Consider the following 23,939-nt stretch of genomic DNA (forward strand, 5'->3'; position numbering starts at 1 on the left):
CGTAAGTGTTCAACTTACTTCTTGAAGCAAGCATATGCAACATACTGGAGAACATCAATTAAATAATGTCCAATGGTTCTGCTTAATCAACAGAACCAATATATAACATACAAAGACAAATATCAGTAGTAAATACCACATCTTTTTTGAAGCCTTTTCACCTCAGAGAAGATTCTTATAGGCTGATCTACAGCTGTTAACATTTAGGAAAGGATGATGACTGCTGTGCCAGCGTAATATAGTAACCAATGGTGCTATAAGCCACCTCTGTATATTATACTTATAGAACAGTTCTGGACTGCTACTGCTTTGGCAGCAGAGGCCACCACTGCCAGATGAACTTCTGCAAGAAGATGACCATGACTAACTAGGCAGGGCGGCAAGGCAGGGAGCCTCCTTAAAAGCATAGGATGCTGTTGCATATCTGAGACCTTGACACCATAAGCTATGCTTGTTTATAGTTTTGGGTACCAAATAATCTTTGCACTGGCTTAGTAGGTAATGTACAGATATAAGACAGGTAGCCTATGTGAACTTTCTTAACTCTTCATTCAAAGCTTACCCATTCTACAGCAAATACTCATGTAGAAGTTTCAATATTTTAAAACCTCATACTATATAGCAGGGGTTCTCAATGCTGGATCCCCAGATGTTATTGGACTTCAACTCCCATAATTCCCAGCCCAAGTGGCCTTTGGTTGAGGATTATGGGAGTTGAAGTCCAATAACATCTGGGGATCCAACTTCGAAAATCACTGCTATATAAGCTACCTTATACTGAGTCAGACCATCTAGCTCAGTATTGTCTAGACTGGCAGTGGCTTCTCCAAGGTTGCAGGCAGGAGTCTCTTGGAGATACCAGGGAGGGAACTTGGAACCTTCTGCACACAAGTGTTCTTCCCAGGGCAGTCCCGTCCCCTAAGGGGAATATCTTACAATGCTCACACATGTAGTTTCCCATTCAAATGCAACCAGGGTGGACCCTGCTCAGCAAAGGGGACAATTAATGCTTGCTGTATTAATTATATGTACACACATAGAGAGAAAAATAACTAGAAGATTTCGATCAGTGCCAAACACTGTTGTGAAATCAATGGATGTTGTTTAATGCCAGAATAGTAAAATCTAAATGGATTCTGTGGATAAATAGTAGCACCAATACTAAACACTGCAGGATTTGTATGGTCATTTATTATTTTTTAAAAGACTGTTAAGACTGAAACAATATATTTATAATATTACTCTTACAATATGAAAAATTCTAAGGACTTCCTCACACATTACATTATGGGATAACAATGCCTCACTGAAAGGAAGCCACAGTATATTATACCACTTTGTACGTTAAAGACATGAATGTGCAGGAGTGAGGTACGTGTAGTAAGTTGTCACACAATTTTAGAACTTACTACTTCCATATTATAACTACTAAAAGATTAGTTTCAAGTATGTGAGTGCTTACAGAGTGCAATACTCTTAAAAGGCTGGCTAACTACGCACTCCTGTACATTCATATGCCAATCAACCAAGTGGCAGAATATTGCAATAGGATCCTCTTACTGTAACATGTGAACAAGTCCTTCAGCATGAATACTTGCTGAGACCATGCAATTTTATTTACAGTAAATTATTCACACAGATTCCTTTACTGTAATATACAGTATTTCTTTTGCCCTGTTGGATTAGTTTACTTAGAAAATTCATCCCTGTTGTTCCAACAGGACAATTTATCCAACTGTCATATGGCTCAGTCGCAAGTTCATTTTCTAAGCAGTCACCTTTAATATTATCCTAGTACCTTAACCCCAGTAAGATCAGCCAGTCAATGACTGAATACAGTGATTTCAGGGCTGCAATGGACATGTGTCAGAAGCAGCCCACCAACACTAACCATATCAATAATTCAACAGTTACCTCCAATTTTAGGTAAGAGGTTATACACTCACTTGTTATTTCCAACCTTATCCAACAACATTCACTCAAGAACATAGAGGAAGAATTTTAAGGAAAAACTCATATGTTTTTCTCTTCACTGTGTTATTTCTTCCAGTTTTTCTTCCACCTCTTTGGGGCACATGGGCTTCCTTTGGGACACAAGAGCTTGCTTTGCTATGTCATGCCACTGTCAGGTATTGATGATAGAAGAGTCCAAAAAGGCTTGTGGAAAAGAGACAAGCAGCAATCCACCAGGTGAGAAAGGACAAGAGTCCTCTGAATAAAAGTGGAGTGAGAATGTTCTTCAGGCTAGCCAGTGCCATTGTCAGTTGTATTACAGTTACCTTCATCTTTCCATCATTAGATGAAGATTCAGAGTTTACTGAATTGCTCAGTGGATTGCTCTCCACTGGTGAATCCGAAGTAGATTCTGGATAGATGCCCCAAGAATAGTTACCTACAGAAAGAAAATTAAGGTGTTAAGGGTTGCCATCTTTCTCTTGATCATTTACAATCACAAGCTTAAACACAGGGACATGACTGGAGTTCATACTGCAATTAGCAGAACAGAAAGAAAGAATTGCAGCTGCTTGAATCTTGAGATTCACAATGTAGCTTCATAGAGAGCACACACAACTGCAACAGAAACAAGCAACTTGCACTGCTTTTCATGATCTCAGCAACAGGAAAAGGAGGGAAATGAACATCTCCCCTGTAGCAAGATATGCAAGCTTTGGATGCACAAGTCATTCTGGCTTATTGTTGCCACTTGTTTTTAAGCATCGAAAGCCTCAGAGTAAAAATTAAGAGGAAGACAGCATGCGTCAATTCAAAACCAGAAGTCGACTTGTGTACATGCTGTAGGGTGGAGGAAAAGAGAAGGGATTTCACCTCTCCCTCCATTTCACATTTGAAAAACTAGTGCCCCACGTTCTAAAGCCATCCTCTCATCTCTCTCCAACTAGTGTCATTTTTCACTAAGTGGAAAGATAGGTTCACAAATGTACTGAATGAATTGTGTGCATTTTAAGGGAAGAATCTGAGAAACTAAGGGCTGGGTGGAATCTTCCACTGAGGGCAGCACTTTTGTGCGAGTGAATGTGCTATGCTTCTCTTGCTACATGCCAGGGAAAGGGGAAAGGGGAAAAAAGGCATGTCCAGCAAGCAGATTTGGGACCTTATACACCCTTCAGATGTATATCAGTATTGCATGTTTTCTGTAAACCCAGTGATACGCTCAGTTTCTCAGCTGGTTATGTGCAGGTGTGAGCAAGAACTAGCTGAATTACTGGCTGTGTTGTGGATACACATCTTGCTGGCCATTCTGGGGTTTGGAAGGAGATGACTAAGCAGAGACAGAGGTGCACGGGAATTGCCATCTCTTCCCAGAACAGAAACTGATAGAGCTTTAGAAAACAGAGCATGAGTTTAAATTAATGAGCAGTTTCCTTCATGTATTGGATACTTCTTACCTAAAGTTTTCAACAGCAGAGTCATGTGAAGCAGCATAACCAGAGGTGCCACATACTGAAGCGCAATTATACAAAGGTAATAAAACACTCTGGCCACCTGAAGTCAACAAAAACCATGGATAATTCAGTGCCTAAGTCAGTAGAGTACAACTAACAAAGAAGTTATCATAGCTAACAATTCAACACAGTGGCCAATACTTTAACAATGTATAAACAGCAGAATATTTCATGCATTCAGCAGAGAAGGGGCAATTCTGCAACCCCCAGGGACATATGGGGGACATCAGGGGCTGCAAAGTGAAAGTGAAACTGGTAAAATCACTCCTCACCTATTGTGAGTGAAAAACTATCTTTTGTGCATGGGTCATTAGTCTGGATATCAGACAGTTATTGGTAAAACCAAATTAAGTAACTTAGAATATCTGATATTGAAATCAGGCACAAACTTAATTCTACAGTTGGATTTTGTCCCAACCAGTTCTCCGTGGCACTGTTTGCCACTTACCTACTTGCCTAAGTCAAGTAGCCCCTAGCCCCTGGAAAGGCAGGTGAATGGCAAACTGCATTTTCACTTTCCTGCCACCAAAATATTAAGGTATCTGGCTACAGAAACAGAATAACTGCTGTTATAACTGCATTCCACTCTCTTCTGGTCTTTCTACCCAGCCAGCCATGCCCACTAGGGCAAGCAGCAATTTTTACCTACGAACCACAGCTTCACAGAACCATGGAACATTAGAACTTGAAGGAGTCTTGGAGGTTTTCTAGTCCAACTCCTTCCTCAATGCAGGAAACTGCAACAGCATCCTAAAAAGATGGCCATCTGACTTCTGAAAACCTCTTTTAAAAAAGGACAGGCCACCACTGCAGGAGGCAGACTGTTCCATTGTCCTTACTGTTAGAAAAGTCTTCCTAATGTCTCCTTTAAATATATTCCCTTATAGTCTCAACCCACTGGTTCTACTCCTAGTCTCAGGAGCAACAGAGTACTCCATTCCTCCTCCTATGTAACAGCCCTTCAGACATTTGAAGATAGCCATCACATCTCCCCAAGTCTTCTCTTCTACAGGGTCAACATAACCAGTTCCTTCAATCATTCCTCATAGGATTTGGTTTTCAGACCCCTTAAACTCTTTGTTACCCTCTTCTGAATCCATCCCAGCTTATCAGTATCCCTTCCAAAATATAGAACCAAGAACTACGCACAGTATTCCAAGTGAGATCTGACCAATGCAGAACAGAGAAGTACTTCTCATGATTGGGACCTCTGTTAATGCAGCCCAAGATTGCATCAGCTTTTTAGGAGCTGCATCCCACTGCTAGTTCATGCTCATGGACTTGTGGCACACTTCTTCTATCCCACTAAACACCACAGTACCAGGTAGCTGCTGTGATGATGAAGGTGGCAGTAGCAACAAATGTATCTGCTATCACCAGAGATTTTGCTCAGCTGGTGAAAGTGGGGAGAGGTAGAGAGAAGAGATGGTTTTTTAAGTGAAAGCTTTTTCAACAAAATAATTAATCCCTTCACAGTTTTTTTTAGGGAGAGTGATGCAAAAAGGCAAAATTTTCATCTTTTAAGAATCAGAACAATGTCCTCACTCTGAACTGTCAATGTGAAACTTTCTATCGGCATCATGACATCACATTTATTATTAAGTCCCTAATTAGCTGAAATCAGGATTAAACCAGGGTGTGGGTGGATAGAATGACATCAAAGCAACTGTAGAGGGGTAAAATGGGTGTGCACAGCAGTGGGGCGGGAGTACTCAAGGTTTTTTTCCAGGAAACATTCTGCACCCTCTAAAAGCCCTTTCATTCCAGAAGTGTCCACTTTCAAAAATTCACCACAACCATATAAATTATGAATTTGCTTCCTATTGTGATTTCAGTTTCATTCATCACACTAGCAGCTCCCCACTCTGGAACTCCATTTCTCTAGGTGGTTTGAGAAAAAGCTACGTGAAAAGCCATGCAGATTTACTTTGAATTAGATAAAACATTAGAGAACTGGAGGATGAGCAGGAGACTGCTTTCTAAGGAACATTTCATTACATTTTGTAGTGTACATGCTATTCTGTTTTGACATGTTACAGTCCTAAGGAATAAGATATTCAACCATTCACAAGAGAAGTACAGTAACTCTAAGGGCTGGAGAAAAATAAGAGAAATGATACCACCAGAAAATCTTAAGTTCAAAGTCCCATCACACTTTCTGGAAGGATGGCAACGTGCTCATGAACCTAGATATATTCTACTGTTTCTCTCAAGCTTACCATTTTCTGCAGTTCAACAGTACTTATTCTGCCAACCTCTTTTTTCATTTGATTCACACATTTCTGTGCTAAATTAAGATAGGCTTGGAGATGACTACGCATCATGGCTAATCTTAACACACACAAGAGAATTATAATCCACAGCCTTATAGTATCAAATGTGGCTTCTGACATCCTGTAGATTAAAAGAGGAACACAGTCATTTTCCACGGGTCATCCTACACTGTTCTAACCAAGTATTCCTAATTGCATCTTCTGTACAAGATTGCTGGAGTGCTGAAAGGCAAGGAATTTCTTCAGTATTCCACCACAGAACAGAGGTCTCAGTACTGTTATCAATGCACCCAGGTCAAACATCAAAGGCATGTATGTAGATGCTGGTGGTTACAAACTTGGCAGGGAGTGGGGGTGGGCCCTGCCTGCACCTTCAACTGCCCTTTTAGCTGAAATTCCCATCCCTGGGCCTCCAGCCTATTGGATACAATATAAACTAAGATAAATAAATGGTTTGTGAGCAGTTTTTCTCTCTCTTTAGCTATTCTCCTGCCAAAAGGACAAACATATGGCTAGTATATGTTAACAGGCAGTAGGATGCCACAGATGAGGATGAATACTGACTTAAAAAAATAAAATAAAAGCAATATACTGGACAGAGTATTTGGTCTTTTTAAAGCTTTGTATTACAAGATTCTCATTTCTACTTCCTCTCTATTAAATATCAAGCCCCTAAAAGGGATCTTTTGAACGGCTTTGTGCACAGCTTGTGCTAAAATAATTTTTTTCAGTGTTATAAAGGACAATGTTATAAAGAAGTTACAAAATAGCACTCATGTTAGCTTCAAAAGCAAGTTCAGAAATTATGATTAAACACTTATCTCATTCCTCAAGCTGTGAATTAGGTACTTTGTGAGCTTTTATGAAGTGAAAATTGGCTTGACATATTCAAACCACTGTCTGTGGCAGATATCTATATAAGATGGCCTATGTACTGAGTAAGTCCTTGAAGGACACCCCAATGTGTACAAGCAACCTGATGTGTATGCTCTTTGTGTGTGCATGCATACACACTATGGTCTTAACATGTAGAGCAGGGGTAGGCAACCTTGGCTCTCCAATTGCTGTTGAACTACAATTTCCACAATTTATTGTGGCTGAGGGTGATGGGAACTGTAGTTCAACAACTTACTGGAGAACCAACGTTGCCTATCCCTCATTTAGAGGTTGCATGCATATGCAGCACTAGTCCATGATTATATGCACAAGGAGAACAAAGCCTCAGGCTCACACATTCTACCCCAATTCCCCCTCCATATGAGTGGAGAAGATTAAAAGTTTCCATTTTCAGTTTTGAATAAACCAGTTTCCCATTACATGCAAACTAAGGAAACCATGGCTGGTTCTAAACACAGTTTATTCACAAACTAGGAGCTGAAACTACGGTTAGAATAAACCCCAAGTTTAAAACACTGGGAAATGCAGTTTATGCAAAACCAAAAGTGGAACTATGCAAAACCAGAAACACAAACCCTCACATGTAGAGGAAGGAGAAGTATGTGAGCCAGAAGTTCAGTTCTCTTCATGCAGCCAATGAGTCTTGGGTATTACATTTTAATATATACCGCCCTGAGCCATTTTTGGAAGGATGGTATAGAAATACAGTCAATCAATCAATCAATCAATCAATCAATCAATACTGACCCATCACAAATAAATCTCAAGGGCTTTGTATCACTGGTTGCTAGTCTGAGGGCTATAGGTCACCTGCAGGTTCAGAGGCAGGATGCCCCTAAATACCAGTTGTGGAGGAGTAACAGCAGGAGAGAGGGCATGCCCTCAGCTCTTGCCTGTGGGCTTCCCAGGGGCATCTGGTGGGCCACTGTTCAAAACAGGATGCTGGACTAGATGGGCCTTGAGCCTGATCCAGCAGGGCTGTTCTTATGTTCTTATTCATTTCTCAGAAGTATCTAGATCCATTTGCTGCCTTCCTTAACTTTAAAAATAATGACTTAATATTTTATATGAGTGGTGTTGTGTTCAGGAGGTTTACAAGCTCCAAAAATAGGTTCAATACAAACACATAAAATCTGTGCTTTTCTAGCTTCCTAAGTATGCCAAATTATTTCAACAGAGCACCCAATGGTTGAACAGTCCTACTTCTTTTATGACTCACTACCATCAAAACAGGATGAGTTACCAACTGCAATAATGGAGTGTGGTCCTAAGAACAGAGGGCAACCTGGGCCACAGGTCAAGTTGTCTCCTTCTCCCCACTCCCTCCCACCCTGGAGCTACAGTAGTATTAGACATGCAAGGCCAGCCTCCACAATGCATTTTCAAGAGCAGCTTACAGAGGCACATTCTCTTTTCCCAATGGAGGATTCATTATATAGTCCTTGGTAATGGGTTTGACCCACAATAAGACCATAAGCAGGGGTGCCAGGAAGTTTATATGTAGTAGCGTTCTGAAAAGTTGAAAAGAGAAACAAAATTAACACATTATAACCCTCCCAAAAATCAGACACTAGTTGAATTTCCAGATTACTGTGGCCTCAAAGGGATACAAACGCAAATTGCTTTATAGTCCTGATTTCAAAGAAAAGATTTGCTAGATCAGCAGTTTTCCAGAGTGCTTCAGGAAATCCTAGGCTTCCTTAATAAGGAGAGCAGCAATGGCAGACCTGCTCCTCATGCCACCAATGTACCCTTACAATACACAGCCACAAGGGACTTCTGTTCGGAGGTCCTTTTGCAGGCCTCCGAACAGGTTCAAATACAGGCTGGTTCGAAGGCTCAACAGCAGCGTGGGGGGTGTCTGGTGCACTCCCCCAGCCCCACATTTCCCCCACCAGCGCTCTGTTTCCTCATAGTCTGTTGGGGTGGCAGTGCACCTCCTTGCCACCCAGTTGCCCCTTTTACCGGAAGTACTCGACACACCTGTGTGCTGGGCCACATGTGCATGTTGCACTCGCGAGCACACATACCAAGTGCATGCGCTCAGCGTGTGCCCAGCACATTGAGTACATCTGGTAAAGTGGGCAACAGGACGGCAGGGAGGTATGCTGCTGCCCCGAACTATGAGGAAACCGAGTGCCAGCAGGGGAAACTCTGGGGGCAGCAGGGGGGAGTGCACCCTCCCACCCTTAAAGGCAGACACACATACCCCACCAGTTCCATGCACATCTGGGTGTATTTTGAGATTCACTGTTCATTTGCACAGGGGACTAATGAGGCCCAATAGCCCTGAACAGCTGTGTGAACCGGTTGTGTGCTCTAGAAACAGGATTCTCAGTGTTGGGTCCCCAGATGTTACTGGACTTCAACTCCCATAATCCCCAACCAAAGGCCACTGCGGCTGGGGATTATGGGAGTTGAAGTCCAATAACATCTGGGAACCCAACGTTGAGAATCCCTGCTCTAGAGTATTTTGAACAAGGTAAAGGTTCTATGACAGTCACACAGGAGTTTAGGATTCTTGAGCAGATATAATAATGAGTAGCTAACAATGCCTTCTTCCTTGTGTTTTTGCATGTAAAGCGAGTCTGAGAGAAGGTGGACCAAGCAGAAATTTTGGATGCCATCTTTGATTACACTTTTTCTAGGAGCATGCAAGATAATCACATGCACAAAGTACATCAGCATCTGCCCCAAGCTGACCATGACACTGTAAACCAGTCATATGTTTGTAAAGGCCTTGATGCCTGAAAATCTTATATTGGTGTCCAGCAGTGCTTCTCCATCACATGCAGCTTGTACTGGTTTAGGCACCCTTGATCTTTTACCAACGCCCAACATTCTTGAGGCTGTTTCTTGGAACCTCCAACAGGACACACAATTTGGAGATTTCACCACTGTGTCTTAAAACACAGTGGGCCACTGGATCTTTCCCATTGCATGTCAAACTTAGTTATCTAAACAATCAATCTTGTCTCACCTTTTAAGTATTTGAAGATAGTTTCATTCTATTTTTTGGTTTTCTTATGCCTTATGGCTATTCTCCCCTTTTATTCCCTCTGCCCTATTTCCTCCTTTTAAAATATTTAAACCTATTATTTTAGAATTGCGACATAACTGTACTTTCAATGTAGTACTTTTACATAAAATTCAGACAATGTTTTATATAAGAACATCAACCAGCAGTTTAGCTAGCAAAGGGAGCAGTGCTGTATGCAGATTATTATTGGAAGACTGTGGTTTGATTAAAGTTAAATTCTACACGGTGTGGCTTACTGGGTGATTTTTTCTGTTGCTAAATTCAAAGCATCCAGATGCATCTGAGCTAGTCGCAATCCAGGGAATGTCAAAAAAGCACCAATAAACGAACAAAGGACAGCCAAGAAGAATTTGAACGTTAGTTTAGAAACAGGACCCCTAAAAGAAAGAAAGAAGGGGTGAGGGGAGGAAATGATTTAACTTTACTGAAATTTTGCCCTTTCCCAATCCCACTTTCCATAATGGGAGAGTGACAGGAAAACAAAAAGGCAACATTTTAATTCTGACTTCTAAGTATGCATGTTATTGAACTATATGTAAAAAATGAGAAATATTAAACCAATCTACTTATACAGATGTATCATAGCAATAAATGCCATCTTAGAAGTTAATTATATAAAAACAAACACACTGCACCAAAATATAGTTTGGTAAAATCTAAAGTTCACTAGAAAATAAATAGAAATGGTTGTTAACACAAAATCACAATTGTCAGTTAAGCAAAATACAGGGTACCACAGATTATGGTAAGATTTTGTTGCTACCTACTGTTCATAGAAGACACTAGGATTAGCTTTCTTGCTTCCTGCTCCACAGAGTCACAGTGTGGCCCTGTCTCACACTGTCCATCAAGGAGGTTTACAGGGAGGATCACAGGCACAATTAAGCATCTCTCCCTTTCAAGTCATAAGACTAATGCTGCACTGGAGAACAGGACAGAACCTGGAAGTATTTTTAAAAGAGTTGCTCTCTAGATGCTTTCCCTCCTGATCAGCAGAACTAAATTTCTGGTCACCACAGGCTGTCTGGTGTCCGTACATGCTAGGAAACTACACTGGCCCAACTGCTAGGACAACAAAATCAGGAGGTGCACAGGGCTTCTAGAGACATAGAAAGTTGCCTTATAACAAGTCAGACCATCGGTCCATCTAGATCAGTATTGTCTACACAGACTGGTAGCAGCTTCTCCAAGGTTGCAGGCTGGAGTGTCTCTCACTTGCCCTGTATCTGATGAGCTCCACAGTGGGGCCCCCAGCCTAGTAGAGACAGCTGTTAGCCAAATAGAAGGAGTCATCATTTCAAAATGAACCCCTTCCACCTGATCCTTGCTCATCGACCACCAGGTAAGTGAGCATAGAATTTGATCAAGGATCACTAGACGTAGGATTTGATGATCCACATTCGGGCAGAAGACCGACAGAAACCAAAGTGGCAACGTGCACATTTTTAACTGGGCATATTGTACCACTGTGTTGCAGAATGCCATCAGACCTAGAAATCTTTGAATGAGTCAGGCCGGTTGAGATGAATGCAGCTAGAAATGGAGAACCAAGTCCCTGACATACTGGAAGCGTTCTTGAGTCAAGTATGCCTTCCTGGTTTCTGTGTCCAGAACCGATCCAATGTAGTTGATTGCATGAACTGGCTAGAGTTTGGATTTTTTCCAATTGACTTAGATCCCCAAGTCTTGGAGGAGAGATAGTATGTATTTCATCTGAGAATGTAACTCTTCTTTGTCTTTGGAAGTTAGAAGCCAGTTGTCCAGGTAAGGATAGACGGATACACCCTGGGTCTGCAGGAAAGCTGCCACTATAGCCATACATTTCGTAAATACCCTGGGGGCGGTGGCAAACCCAAAGGGTAAGACTGTATTGGTACACTTGATTTCCTACTCCGAACCTTAGAAATTTTCTATGTCGTACCCTGATGCCAATGTGGAAATGTGTGTCTTTGAGATCCATCATCGCAAGCCAGTTCTCTTGGTATTGAAGAGGTAGGATCTCCTGTAACGCTATCATGAGGAATTTCCTCACATGGACAAATTTGTTCAGGTGGCATAGATCCATGTTAGGTCATATGACACCATCTCTCTTTGGGATAAAGAAGTATTGGGAGTAAAACCCCTCCCATCTGTGCACCCACTGTACCAGGGCAATAGCCCCTTTGGCTAATAGCTCCTTCTGTTCCTCTAACAGTGCCTGGGAGGGTTGAGTGAACCTCATCCATGTAAATTTTGGGGTTGATCTGAACTCTATGGTGTAGCCTGAAGATATGATCTTCAGGATCCAGCGGCCTGATGTTAGGTGCTGCCATGAGGGGGCATAGTGTGCCAGCTTGATGTTGGTTGCTGGCAAGAGAATAGTTTGTGAGACTGGTGTTGTTTCTCACTTGCCAAGATGTCTTTTTCCTGTGGTGTTGGAACAGGTATGGTCTGAGATCCCATATGAGTGCCTTTAAACATAGTTTAAGTAGTTACATCACCAAATGCTTAATAGATGGTCACTATTTGTGTTGCAACTTAATAGGTGGCCACTATTTGTGTTGCAACTAAACAACTTTGTACAATGGGCTTCACTGCTAAGGCTGAGCCCTCACCTCCCGCCAGGCATTGCACAGTGTGAACTGGAGTAACTGTAGGTGCCAATGGTAGATAAGACTTTGGCTGCACGATAGGGATGTGCACGAACCTGTTCAGAGGCCCTTCTATGGGCCTCCAAACAGGTTCGGACACCGGTGTGTTCGAAGTTCAAAGCTGGGGGGTGCCACTTTAAGAGTGGGGAAGGGTGCACTTACCCCTCCCCCTGCTTGCGCTCATTTTCCATAAAAGCCTTTGGGGCAGCAGTGTACCTCCCTGCCGCCCCTTCCCCTCTTCGGCTGGAAGTACCGGGTGCACATGCGCATGTCCCTATCTGACATGCACGCACGTGACATGCACATGCACACCCAGTACTTCCGGCCGAAGAGGGGGAAGGGGCAGCAGGGAGGTACACTGCTGCCCTGAAGGCCTTTGTGGAAAACAAGCGCCGGCGGGAGGAGGGGTAAGTGCACCCTCCCGCACCCTTAAAGTGGCACTTCCACCCCGTCGAGCCACCCTCGCCTGGTTCTGTGCACATCGCTACTGCATGGATCTCCAGGGTTGAGTCTCTTGAAAATCAGAAGTTAAGCCAGGGGATATGGTCCCTATAGTCACCAAAGCAAAAGTAGCCCCTGCAGAGGATGAATATGTAATCCCACACAAATGCCACAAAGATGGGCCTGCCAAATGGGCAGCAGAAAGAGCATCGGGTGTTGGCGAGCATTGGTCCAGAGGGAAACCTTTGAACATCAATGTTGACGGAGTACTCATTTCTGAATCTAGAATGGAGAGTAAGGTGCAGGTAGTGGACAGATCCAATAACGTCTCTCTCTCTTCCTCCTCTTCCTCAAAGGTCAGTATCGGGGCTTGGCATCGTGGAGTCACCAATCTCGATGCCGACAACACTGGAGAATGCAAGGTAGAAACTGGACCTTGCATGGCTGGTGTCGACAGACATTGACTTTCAAGGGCCGAAGAGTTGGCTGGAGTTGAGGCTGGGGATGTCGACAGTCTCAGTGTCGAAAGCTGGTCGACACTGAATGATTTCTCTGACATCAGTCGCATTTCCTTCACCAATGTTAAGGTTTTTGACGTTGATTGTTGACGTTCAATATTGATAACGGGAGCCAAGGACTTGGGCAAAAAACATTGAAATTCAGATGGAGACCTCTCTCTCATAAAATCCACAGTCTTTGGCTTTTTAGGGTGTGGGGAAGACAAACGGGTATCTGACCTCGAATACTTTTCCTTCAACTTTGAATGCCTCAGTGTCAACGTTGGAGTTGACTTCGAGGGAGCCTTTAGACTTCTAACAGTTGTCAATGTCGACAATCACGATTTCGAAGACGACAGTTTAGGAGTCAATGCCAGTGTTGTGAGGCGGGGTTCCCCCCGGTGTTGAGGGGCTTAATACCTCATCATAAATGGTGGCATGAAGCCACAAAGCCTGAATTTTCCATGTTTGCTTGGGAAATGACACAAATTTCTTACACGAGAAGACACTGTGTTCTTCTCCTAAGCAAATTAGGCATAAGGCATGGAGATCTGTTGAAGGAAGTTTGGCATTACAGCCAGTACACCCGTTTCTCCTCAGCCATGTTGAGATATCCAATTCGAACATGGAATTGGGAGTTTGGCATTACAGCCAGTACACCTTTTGAAAGCCAGTACACAATTTCTCCTCATCTCTCCTTTGGAAGTCTGTTCCAAAGATCGTATTAAGCAGCTACTGAGTCCAGAAGCCATTCCAAGTCAAATACCAAAATAAGAGTTCATTTGTTTTTAAAAACTAGATAGATGAATCTCATGCAAAGAACTTTACCGACAAGGAGTGACAGCCCAAGGACTGAATGCAATGGTGGTTTGAAAAGAACTGAAGAATATGGCACCCGGCCCGCCTTTAAATAGCATGCTGTAGGCATAGGGGTGGAGCTTGGTCACCTCAACGAGCAGTGGCATGCTACCAGGAGGGTCCTGCACAGGCACATTACCCATTCTTATGGATCTTAATGGATCTCTATCCAGATCAAGCTGCCCCTGCTGAAATTCTGCCTTCTTCACAAGCATTAAGAGATGAAGAAGCCCTGTTCTGATTGAATCTGTGTCACCCACTATGTAAGAAGTTCTATGTAGTTCCAAACTTTCATTTAGAGTGTGCTGAATATTTCCCAATGTTGCCACTAATTCAAAACAAAAGTCATATTATCAACAAGTATCTACTAAGCAATCTGAGATCCCATCAAAAAAGAACCCATCATGCATACATGGTGAGGGGTTTTACTTTCAAAGCAGCCAGCCTCCTGCCATGCCATAGTTTCAGAAGCAGCTTGAGAACTGCTCTTATAAGAATAATGTAGAAAGCCCTCCAGTGCCTACAGATCTTGCCATGCATACTCTCTAAAGATTCCAAAGCCCTTAAAGTAATGCAGACTGAACTAGAGAACAGAGATAGTATTTTGATGGTGACACACCCACTACTACATTTCACACATTCTAATAGATCTTTTGTACTTACTGGGACTCCAAGCCTTGTTTTTCAAAAAACTGCACAGCGCTTTCTGAAAAATTTGAGAAGCCTGCAGATGGAACAATTTAGCAGAAGTGAGTGTGGAAGGTCAAATTGCTAGCAAGATAACTTTGAAGAACACATTTTAATGTGCCTAGGCTGGTTTTTCTCTATTGACTTGTAAGAATGCTACAATGTAAGTTCAGTCTTTGACAATATCCATGTGTTATTTGGATGTTCTATAAGTGTGATCAAATTATGTTAGCTCTTTTAAGGATACAATCCATATTCAACTCAAGTAAATAAATGCCTCACTGCTTTTGATGGTGCTGGATTACAATCTAAGAGCATAACCAATTCACAAAAGAAGCACCTCTATCAACTACAGAAAAAAACGGGTTAATAAATGAAAACACTAAAAATAGAACAATAGTAGTAAAAAATTCAACTGACGTTACCTTAGAGATTTACATCATATATTAGTTAGGGTATTGCCCATCTGTGATGCTTTAAGGGATTACCTGTTTCAAGTCCAAATTCTAGGTAGTTTTCTGTTACTATCAAAATTGCCATGGCTTTGACAAAGAAAAAGAAGCCAAAGGTAACACAGACTGATCTTTCACCTCCATCATCTACTTTGAAGTAGTGCGTAGTCAGTGAGAACAATATTTTGCTACATAAGAAGAGTCAAAGAAAACACAGAAATTTGTGCATCCTGTTTGTACATAAAGGTTATCTGAACCCAAAGGCCAAAATGCTGGGTTGGCTTATAGGAAACATTATATTCAGAGATTCAGTTATCTTGCAGAAATCTCAACTGAATGCATGCATTTAAATATACCAATATGCTAATTCTAAGTACGTACACTGGCGAGGATCCAACCCCCCCCCACCCACCCCCCACACAACTAGCACTATATGCTCAAGGGCTTGTTTTTACACAAACAGTAGATGCCATATATCACAAGACATGCTGTTCTTGAAACAGAGGCACCTTCAAAATGCAATTTAAACTATAGAATGAGTTTCCACTGTTCATCAAACAAAAAGGAAAAAAATCCCACAAGGCATGCACAAACCCCTGGACATGCCTAGAGTAGCTCTTTGGATCCCAGTTACTACTTTGAAGTAAATTCATTTTGTGAAGACCTGCTGTCAAGTACCTGTTTCGGACCAGGGTATAATGTTTTTGATCACCACCACCATAGATTTGACTTATTTCATTAAGAATTATACTCAAGCTTCTCACACCCAATACCAACAATTCAAATAAGAACAAACTGTACATTTCTGTACAGTTTGAGTGTTTAATTAATTCCACTCATTTAAAGGACCCTGAAAATTAAACAGATGCAGTGTTCTATTCGCTAATTAAAGGATTCAAATATTTCTTATCAGAAACTATAGACTGTAACTACTTCACTTGCAAGGGCTGAACACAGAAAGGTCACTTGAGGCCATGATCATACACAGACTTTTCCCCTTTTATTAAACACGCCAGCATCAGTTCCAAAAGGAGTTTAAAAGGGGTATTCATTTTTTAAAAATTAACACAGTCCTTGAGAATACTGATTATTAATCAGTTAATACAGACAAGACATGCTGTTATTGGAATTAGAGATTTTTAAATATAAAGTCATTAGTAAATGAATTTCAACAAGCACATTTAAGAACTGCACCAGAATCTGTAACACTTTTTTAGACTTCACTGAATCTGAATTCAGATATATGTGGGGAGGGGACTACTCCCTAGACAAGCTGAAATAAATCTGAAATTTTACTGGAGAAGTGCTAAAACGTCTTCCAATAAATGTGTCTTTCCAGTTCTCTCTCCTATTGGAGAGAGAACCGCTTGGAAAACTATGGTTGAAAAGCAGTATATAAATATCCATAGTAGTAGTATTGGGACACATATTTCATTTACAGCCTGGGATAAGTAAACATGTCTTGGATCCTAACTTCTGTATATTCTGCTACTTTCGTCTGTAGCCCCTTGGCTTCCTCCATGTCCTGAAAGTTGGGGGACCCTCCTGAACAGCATGGCAGACTGAAGCAGGAAGGGGGAAAATAGTTAAAAATCAGTGAACCCCACACCCCTTGTTCAAGCAAAGTTTCTCTGCTCTTGCATAAAACCTTTTGACCTTCAGAGCCAAGTCTTCATTCATTATAAATTACAATGATGAAACCCCTATTCATTAGCCGAGGAAATAAACAATATTTGTTCCCTTTACCAGGGGTCAGAATTCAGTCCAAGGTGTTGGTATACCAGAAATACCAACACTTTGGACTAGAACTCTGAACCCACCCAACCCCTTCCCACTTTGCACCATCTTTTCAACAGCCATCAATTAGAGAGCAGGGATAGGCCTATTTTTAAAAAAGAATTATGTGAGTGTATGGGAAGAGTAGGAGTTGACAGCTTTTGATTTGCTGTATTGTGTGAGCTGAATTAGGACGGAAAGGCTGCCACATGCTGGTGCTGCCGCTGCCACCTTTTGAACTCAGTTTCTCCCTGCAAGGGCAGCCAATTATGAATCAGCTCCATCAGCAATAGGATCGTGTCCATGAGAGCTATTCTTCATATTTTCTTATCAATTTCTTTTATTTTTTATTCTGGAGAGGCAGGGCAGAGAAGAAAAACAGAAAACTTAAGACTCAAGCAAAAGCAGATGAGAGCTAGGACAACTGTGCTAAGTAGAGTTCACACACACACACACACACACACACACACACACACACACACACTGGGGGAGAGAGAATGCATATGGACATCAGTGCTATCCTATCGTACTCTATTTAAAAGTTAGCAACTTCCTTGTTTTAAGCTAATGCATATCCAAAGCTTCAAGAAAAAGCAAAGTAATAGTTTAGGACAATCTATACAATTGATAGAGATAGCAATCAGCAATTTGACTTTTTTTCATCCTCTAGTCTAACTTCTGTGGTTAAGATTGTTGCAGGGTCTCTTCTTTGACAGCAAAGCCGGAAGATAAGCAGAAGCTGGCACATACTGAGATCTTTTACAAAGGCGACGACAAGAGCTATATATAGATTGCTGCTGGTGGCACTCTACTACAATGGCTCTCTGCACACAAGTGCTCTTTTTAGTGTATGCCATTCATAACGATGACTTTTGCTGCCTGCTGTGCTATACTGGCAGCTGTGGGCAGAAACCTTAATTTTATTGCAGTCCAAATAGTTAGTCCATGCTTATACTTCAATTCTAATGAAAAACAAAGAAGTATTTTAAAGCCGCAGTCCATAAAAACATAACAACAGGCCTTGGGCCTGATCCAGCTGGGCTATCTAGTCCAGCATCCTGTTTCATCCAGTGGCCCACAGGCAAGAGCTGAGGGCATGCCCTCTCTCCTGCTGTTGCTCCTGATATTTAGAGGCATCTTGCCTCTTAGGCAGGAGGTGGCCGATAGCCCTCAGATTAGTAGCCATTGATAGACTTGTCCTCCATGAATTTATCTAAGCCCTCCTTAAAGCCATCCAGGCTGTCAGCACATCTTATGGCAGAAAATTCCATAGGTTAATTATGTTGCAGTTTGGAATAGCATAACATTCTCTGGCAAATAATTAAAAAAGTAAGCTATATGCTAAGATTGCACAAGCAGGCACATGAAAGACATAAGAATTTATAAACTGGAACAATTTTGCAATGCACTGAGCCATTGTTTATTTTTTATACAAGGACATTAAAACCAAGGATAAGCACCTTTTGAAAACTGGGGTCATCTTGATCCCTGAGATCCCTGTCAGTAACCAAAATGTTGCCATAAGAAGCATTTAGCAATCTGAGCAGAAATTACTATCACCACATTTAGGTAAGAGGGGAAAAAACTGAACAATGATAATATTGCCTCATCTTTTTTATAGGTCACTACAGTACGCCTCACCACCATGTGCAGGCTGCTGGGGAGAGTGCTGCCACAGCAGGAAGCTTCCTGGAGCGGCATGCATGCAGAGAAGGACCTGCTTGCTGAGTTTTAAAGGTGCTGCTCTCTGCCTCCCTCCACCCCCACGCTGCATTCAAACCGCTGAACTAGTTCATGGTTAGGTCGAACTGGAACGAACCGGTTCGTGGAAGCACGAATCAGACTGAATTCAGACCAGAGCATTAACCTCAGTCGGTGAACATGCCTAGCAGCCAGCTTAGCAAATCTTGCCGATATGAACAGAAGCCAGTCTGACAAAGGGACTGCTTAGGGAAGTCTTAAATTAGGAAGACAAGTGAATCACTGAGGAAGCTAAGTTTGGACAGTTTGGGTCCAGCCAGTGTCTGGATGAGAGAATGCCTAGGAACCCCTATTGCGTTAGTTCCAGAATGGAAGAAACACAGAGTATAAATGTAGAATAAATACAACATTAAAAACCCATCTAAAAATAAAATTAACCTAGGAAAAAAAGTTGCATGTGCGGATACAGGGAGACGAACAGTTTTGACAAAACATTGCACGGGCTTCTAGAAAAAGAAATGCATTATCTATGTATTCTGCACATAGATAAAAATACATCTTAAAGAATTAAGGATGCTTTAGATGAACTCTACTGAAAGATTTTCTAAGTTTCAATTCAAAATACAAAGTACCTCCTGTGAATTTCAGAACATTCTACATCATCTTTTCAGCTGTTGAACAGGATAGCAGGGACATCACAAAAGGATACATTGCAAAAGCCAGAACAAGAAGACTCCAGACTATGCTAATATTCATTTCTTGTGATGGTTTCATCCAGCTGTAGTAGGCTTCAGTTACCAAATATACCACTGTAGCTGCAACTGTGAAGTCTACCAACCATTGATATTCAGGAAAATAATGCAATGCTGAAAGATAAAAAGTTTTCAGTAACTAAAATAGAACACAAAATTATTTTGTAATATCACATTTGCAGCTGTGATTTCAAGATGCTCACATAGATCCAGCATGTCATACATATGAGCTGCAGCTGCCAGCATTTATATACACATACACACACACCCCAGATTGCTGGGAAGACAAATCACTAAGTGAAATTCTACAAGATAGCTAGAACTTCTACCTACAGTGAGGGCAATCCATTAGCTAAACTATAATGATTCTGGAGAATTACATACCTACATCCTACAATGCAAAGGGGTTCACAAAAACCATCTATCCCAGAGGTCTTCATTACAAACAGGCCTGCTACCAAAGTTCCTTTATCTGAAGCTACGATTGAGTCTGGAACTTCACGAATGTATTCCATCCAGACAAGCCCTAACTACTGACGTCCCCCTGAAAAATCCAACTAATTTAATGTATTCATTTAATTTATATACCGCCCTTCCTAAAATGGTCGTAAGTATTATCGGGGCAGTTTACATTAAAATCAAACACACATAACAAAAACAATTAAATTAAAATCTGCAAACATAAACAAGATTAAAACTCATTAAAACTCAAACTCAAACTAGATCATCATTAAAATCTAGGCTAAAAAGACAGGTCTTTAAGGGTTTCCTGAAGGCCCGCAAGGAAGATAATCCTTTTATATATGAGCCATTTTTGGAAGGGCAGTATATAAATCAAATAAATATTCATGGGGAGTGTGTTCCACAACCTAGGGGCAACAATTGGGAAGGCCCGATCCCAGATCACCACCAGATGAACTTAATGAGCGGTGGGGATCTTGTAAAGAAAGGTACTCTCTCAGGTAACCCAGACATAAGCCATTCAGGGCTTTAAAAGTAATAACCAGCACTTTGTGATCACCAGCACTGATGTGCCCAGAAACACATCAGCAGCCAATGCAACTGTTTAAGAACAGGCATAATGTGGTCTCTCCAGGATACCCAAGAGACCAATCTGGCTGCTGCATTTTGAACTAACTGAAGTTTCCAAACTACAGGTGAAACTCGAAAAATTAGAATATCGTGCAAAAGTTCATTAATTTCAGTAATGCAAATTAAAAGGTGAAACTGATATATGAGATAGACGCATTACATGCAAAGCGAGATAGAATATTGTGAAAAGGTTCAACAGTCTAGGCTCCAGGTGTCCCACTCCAATCAGCTAATCAATCCATAACACCTGCAAAGGGTTCCTGAGCCTTTAAATGGTCTCTCAGTTTGGTTCATTAGGAATCACAATCATGGGAAAGACTGCTGACTTGACAGTTGTGCAGAAAACCATCATTGACACCCTCCATAAGGAGGGAAAGCCTCAAAAGGTAATTGCAAAAGAAGTTGGATGTTCCCAAAGTGCTGTATCAAAGCACATTAATAGAAAGTTATGTGGAAGGGAAAAGTGTGGAAGAAAAAGGTTCACAAGCAGCAGGGATGACCACAGCCTGGAGAGGATTGTCAGGAAAAGGCCATTCAAAAGTGTTGGGGACTTTCACAAGGAGTGGACTGAGGCTGGAGTTAGTGCATCAAGAGCCACCACACACAGACGGATCCTGGACATGGGCTTCAAATGTCGTATTCCTCTTGTCAAGCCTCTCCTGAACAACAAACAACGTCAGAAGCGTCTTACCTGGGCTCAAGAAAAAAAGAACTGGTCTGTTGCTCAGTGGTCCAAAGTCCTCTTTTCTGATGAGAGCAACTTTTGCATCTCATTTGGAAACCAAGGACCCAGAGTCTGGAGGAAGAATGGAGAGGCACACAATGCAAGATGCTTGAAGTCCAGTGTGAAGTTTCCACAGTCTGTGTTGATTTAGGGAGCCATGTCATCTGCTGGTGTTGGTCCACTGTGCTTCATTAAGTCCAGGGTCAACGCAGCCGTCTATCAGGAGATTTTGGAGCACTTCATGCTTCCTTCCGCAGACGAGCTGTATGGGGATGCTGACTTCATTTTCCAGCAGGACTTGGCACCTGCCCACACTGCCAAAAGTACCAAAACCTGGTTCAATGACCATGGGATTACTGTGCTTGATTGGCCAGCAAACTCGCCTGACCTGAACCCCATAGAGAATCTATGGGGCATTGCCAAGAGAAGGATGAGAGACATGAGACCAAACAATGCAGAAGAGCTGAAGGCTGCTATTGAAGCATCCTGGTCTTCCATAACACCTCAGCAGTGCCACAGGCTGATAGCATCCATGCCACGCCGCATTGAGGCAGTAATTGCTGCAAAAGGGGCCCAAACCAAGTACTGAATACATATGCATGCTTATACTTTTCAGAGGTCCGATATTGTTCTATTTACAATCCTTGTTTTATTGGTTCCATGTAATATTCTAATTTTCTGGGATTGTAGATTTGGGGTTCTCATGAGCTGTACGCCATGACCATCACAATTATAACAAATTAAGGCTTGACTTATCTCGCTTTGCATGTAATGCGTCTATCTCACATATCAGTTTCACCTTTTAATTTGCATTACTGAAATTAATGAACTTTTGCACGATATTCTAATTTTTCGAGTTTCACCTGTACATACAGAGGCAGCCCTACATAGAGTGCATTGCAGTAGTCCAACCTGGAGGTTACCAGCTGGTGTACCACTGTTTTCAAGTCATTCCCCTCAAGGAACAGGCGGAGTTGTTGAACCAATAGTGGCTGGTAGGAAGCTCTCCTAGCCACAGCCTCAACTCACTTGCAACTACCAAGATCTATTTAGTCTTAAAGTCATCAAAAAATATCCTTCAATATGTACAGATGCTCATGGCCCAAATGAAATGTACCTTTCATATGTTAAACTTGTACTAGGTTATACTTTACCCCAAATATTTATGAAGCCAGCTAGGACTGGTAAAAATGCTAAGCACTGCATGGAAGGAAATTCAAGAACACACACAATCAACTATGCAGAGTTAGATATAGTTGTGATAAACTCACCAATCATGTCAAAAGTTTTCTAACTGGTATCACAGGTCATCAATTAGAAACAAGATAAGTTTAGAAAACAGTGGCTAGATGTTAAACTCAAAGGGAAAGTCAGCCAAACTAACATGTGTCTTGAAAATATTTCTTCTGGAAAGGATAATGCTTCAGTGAAAGTTAAGCAGCTCCATTGAGATAATGGTTGCTATCTGCCAAATATTGAGAATCTGCATACTCAAGTGAACAGTGAACATACTCTGAATCTCACATGCAAAATGTTTCTTTTCATGATCACTGAAAGATTAAGTTTAGGAACAAGAATCTTCAGACTGGCACAGCGAACATTTACATGTTCTATATGAGCTTCCCCATGACTAAAGAGATATAGCAGAAGAAAGGGGCAGCACTTGATCAGCCTGAAAGAAGATAGAGTTGGAAGGGAGGGTATGTTTTGAGTTATTGTAAGGAAAGGAGGAAATATTTATCAACAAAAGCCCACTGATTACCAGGACCAACCAACACAAGAATGGCAGAATTCAACACCTCCTTTGCACCAATTGCACCTGGAAAGCAGAGAGAGCATTTTGGAACTCTGGATCTTCCCTAATCAAGTCAGGACCTTTTGTGTGACCTGATATAACACCTTGGCACTAATGGTGAAGTAATGAGCATACACATTAGACTAGGAAGTCTACTTTATGAAGAACTAAATCTATTTTTTTCTGCCACAGAGAGACTGAAAAAAATCACTAAATGTTAATGCTCATTCTGGATTGGTAGGGCATTAAACACAGTTTTTTTAAAAAAAATAACATCTCCAAGGTGCTCCCATAAGAAAGCCCTGCTGGATCAGGCCCAAGGCCCATCTAATCCAGCATCCTGTTTCACACAGTGGCCCACCAGGTGCCACTAGGAGCGTATGGGCAGGAGTTGAGGGCATGCCCTCTCTCCTGCTGTTACTCCCCTGAAACTGATATTCAGAGGCATCCTGCTCTGAGGCTGGAGGTGGCCTATAGCGCTCCGACTAGTAGCCATTGATAGACCTCTCCTCCATGAAGTTATCCAAACCCCTCTTCAAGCCACCCAGGTTGTTGACTGTCACCACATCTTGTGGCAGAGATTGATTACGCGTTGTGTGAAAAAGTACTTCCATTTGTTGGTCCTAAATTACCTGGCAATCAATTTCATGGGATGACCCCTGAGTCTAGTTTTATGTGAGAGGGAGATTTTTGCCTCTATCATGTCTCCCCGCAGTCGACTTTTTTTCTAAACTAAAAAGCCCCAAGTAGTGTAGCCTTGCCTCATAAGAAAGGTGCTCTAGGCCCTGATCATCTTGGTTGCCCTCTTTAGTACCTTTTCCAGTTCTACAATGTCCTTCTTTAGATGTGGTAACCAGAAT

General features: G+C 41.8%; 1 protein-coding gene across 5 annotated transcripts in view; it reads right to left on the reverse strand.

Moving 5' to 3' along the window:
* Window positions 1–1,169: 1,169 nt before the first annotated feature.
* Window positions 1,170–23,939, reverse strand: part of TMEM161B (transmembrane protein 161B) — a 40,759-nt gene continuing 17,989 nt past the window's right edge. For all 5 annotated transcript variants that reach the window (XM_053295377.1, XM_053295379.1, XM_053295378.1 and 2 more), the window contains 8 exons: window positions 19,426–19,582; window positions 15,276–15,427; window positions 14,764–14,824; window positions 9,911–10,051; window positions 8,032–8,145; window positions 5,684–5,858; window positions 3,408–3,504; window positions 1,170–2,392 (listed from right to left, as the gene is read on the reverse strand). In XM_053295377.1, the coding sequence (XP_053151352.1) occupies window positions 2,115–2,392; window positions 3,408–3,504; window positions 5,684–5,858; window positions 8,032–8,145; window positions 9,911–10,051; window positions 14,764–14,824; window positions 15,276–15,427; window positions 19,426–19,582 (1,175 nt within the window). In that variant the 3' untranslated portion in view covers window positions 1,170–2,114. The remainder of the gene's footprint in view (window positions 2,393–3,407; window positions 3,505–5,683; window positions 5,859–8,031; window positions 8,146–9,910; window positions 10,052–14,763; window positions 14,825–15,275; window positions 15,428–19,425; window positions 19,583–23,939) is intronic.

This window comes from Hemicordylus capensis, chromosome 2 (genome assembly GCF_027244095.1).
Source record: "Hemicordylus capensis ecotype Gifberg chromosome 2, rHemCap1.1.pri, whole genome shotgun sequence".
NCBI classification, from domain to species: Eukaryota; Metazoa; Chordata; class Lepidosauria; order Squamata; family Cordylidae; genus Hemicordylus; species Hemicordylus capensis.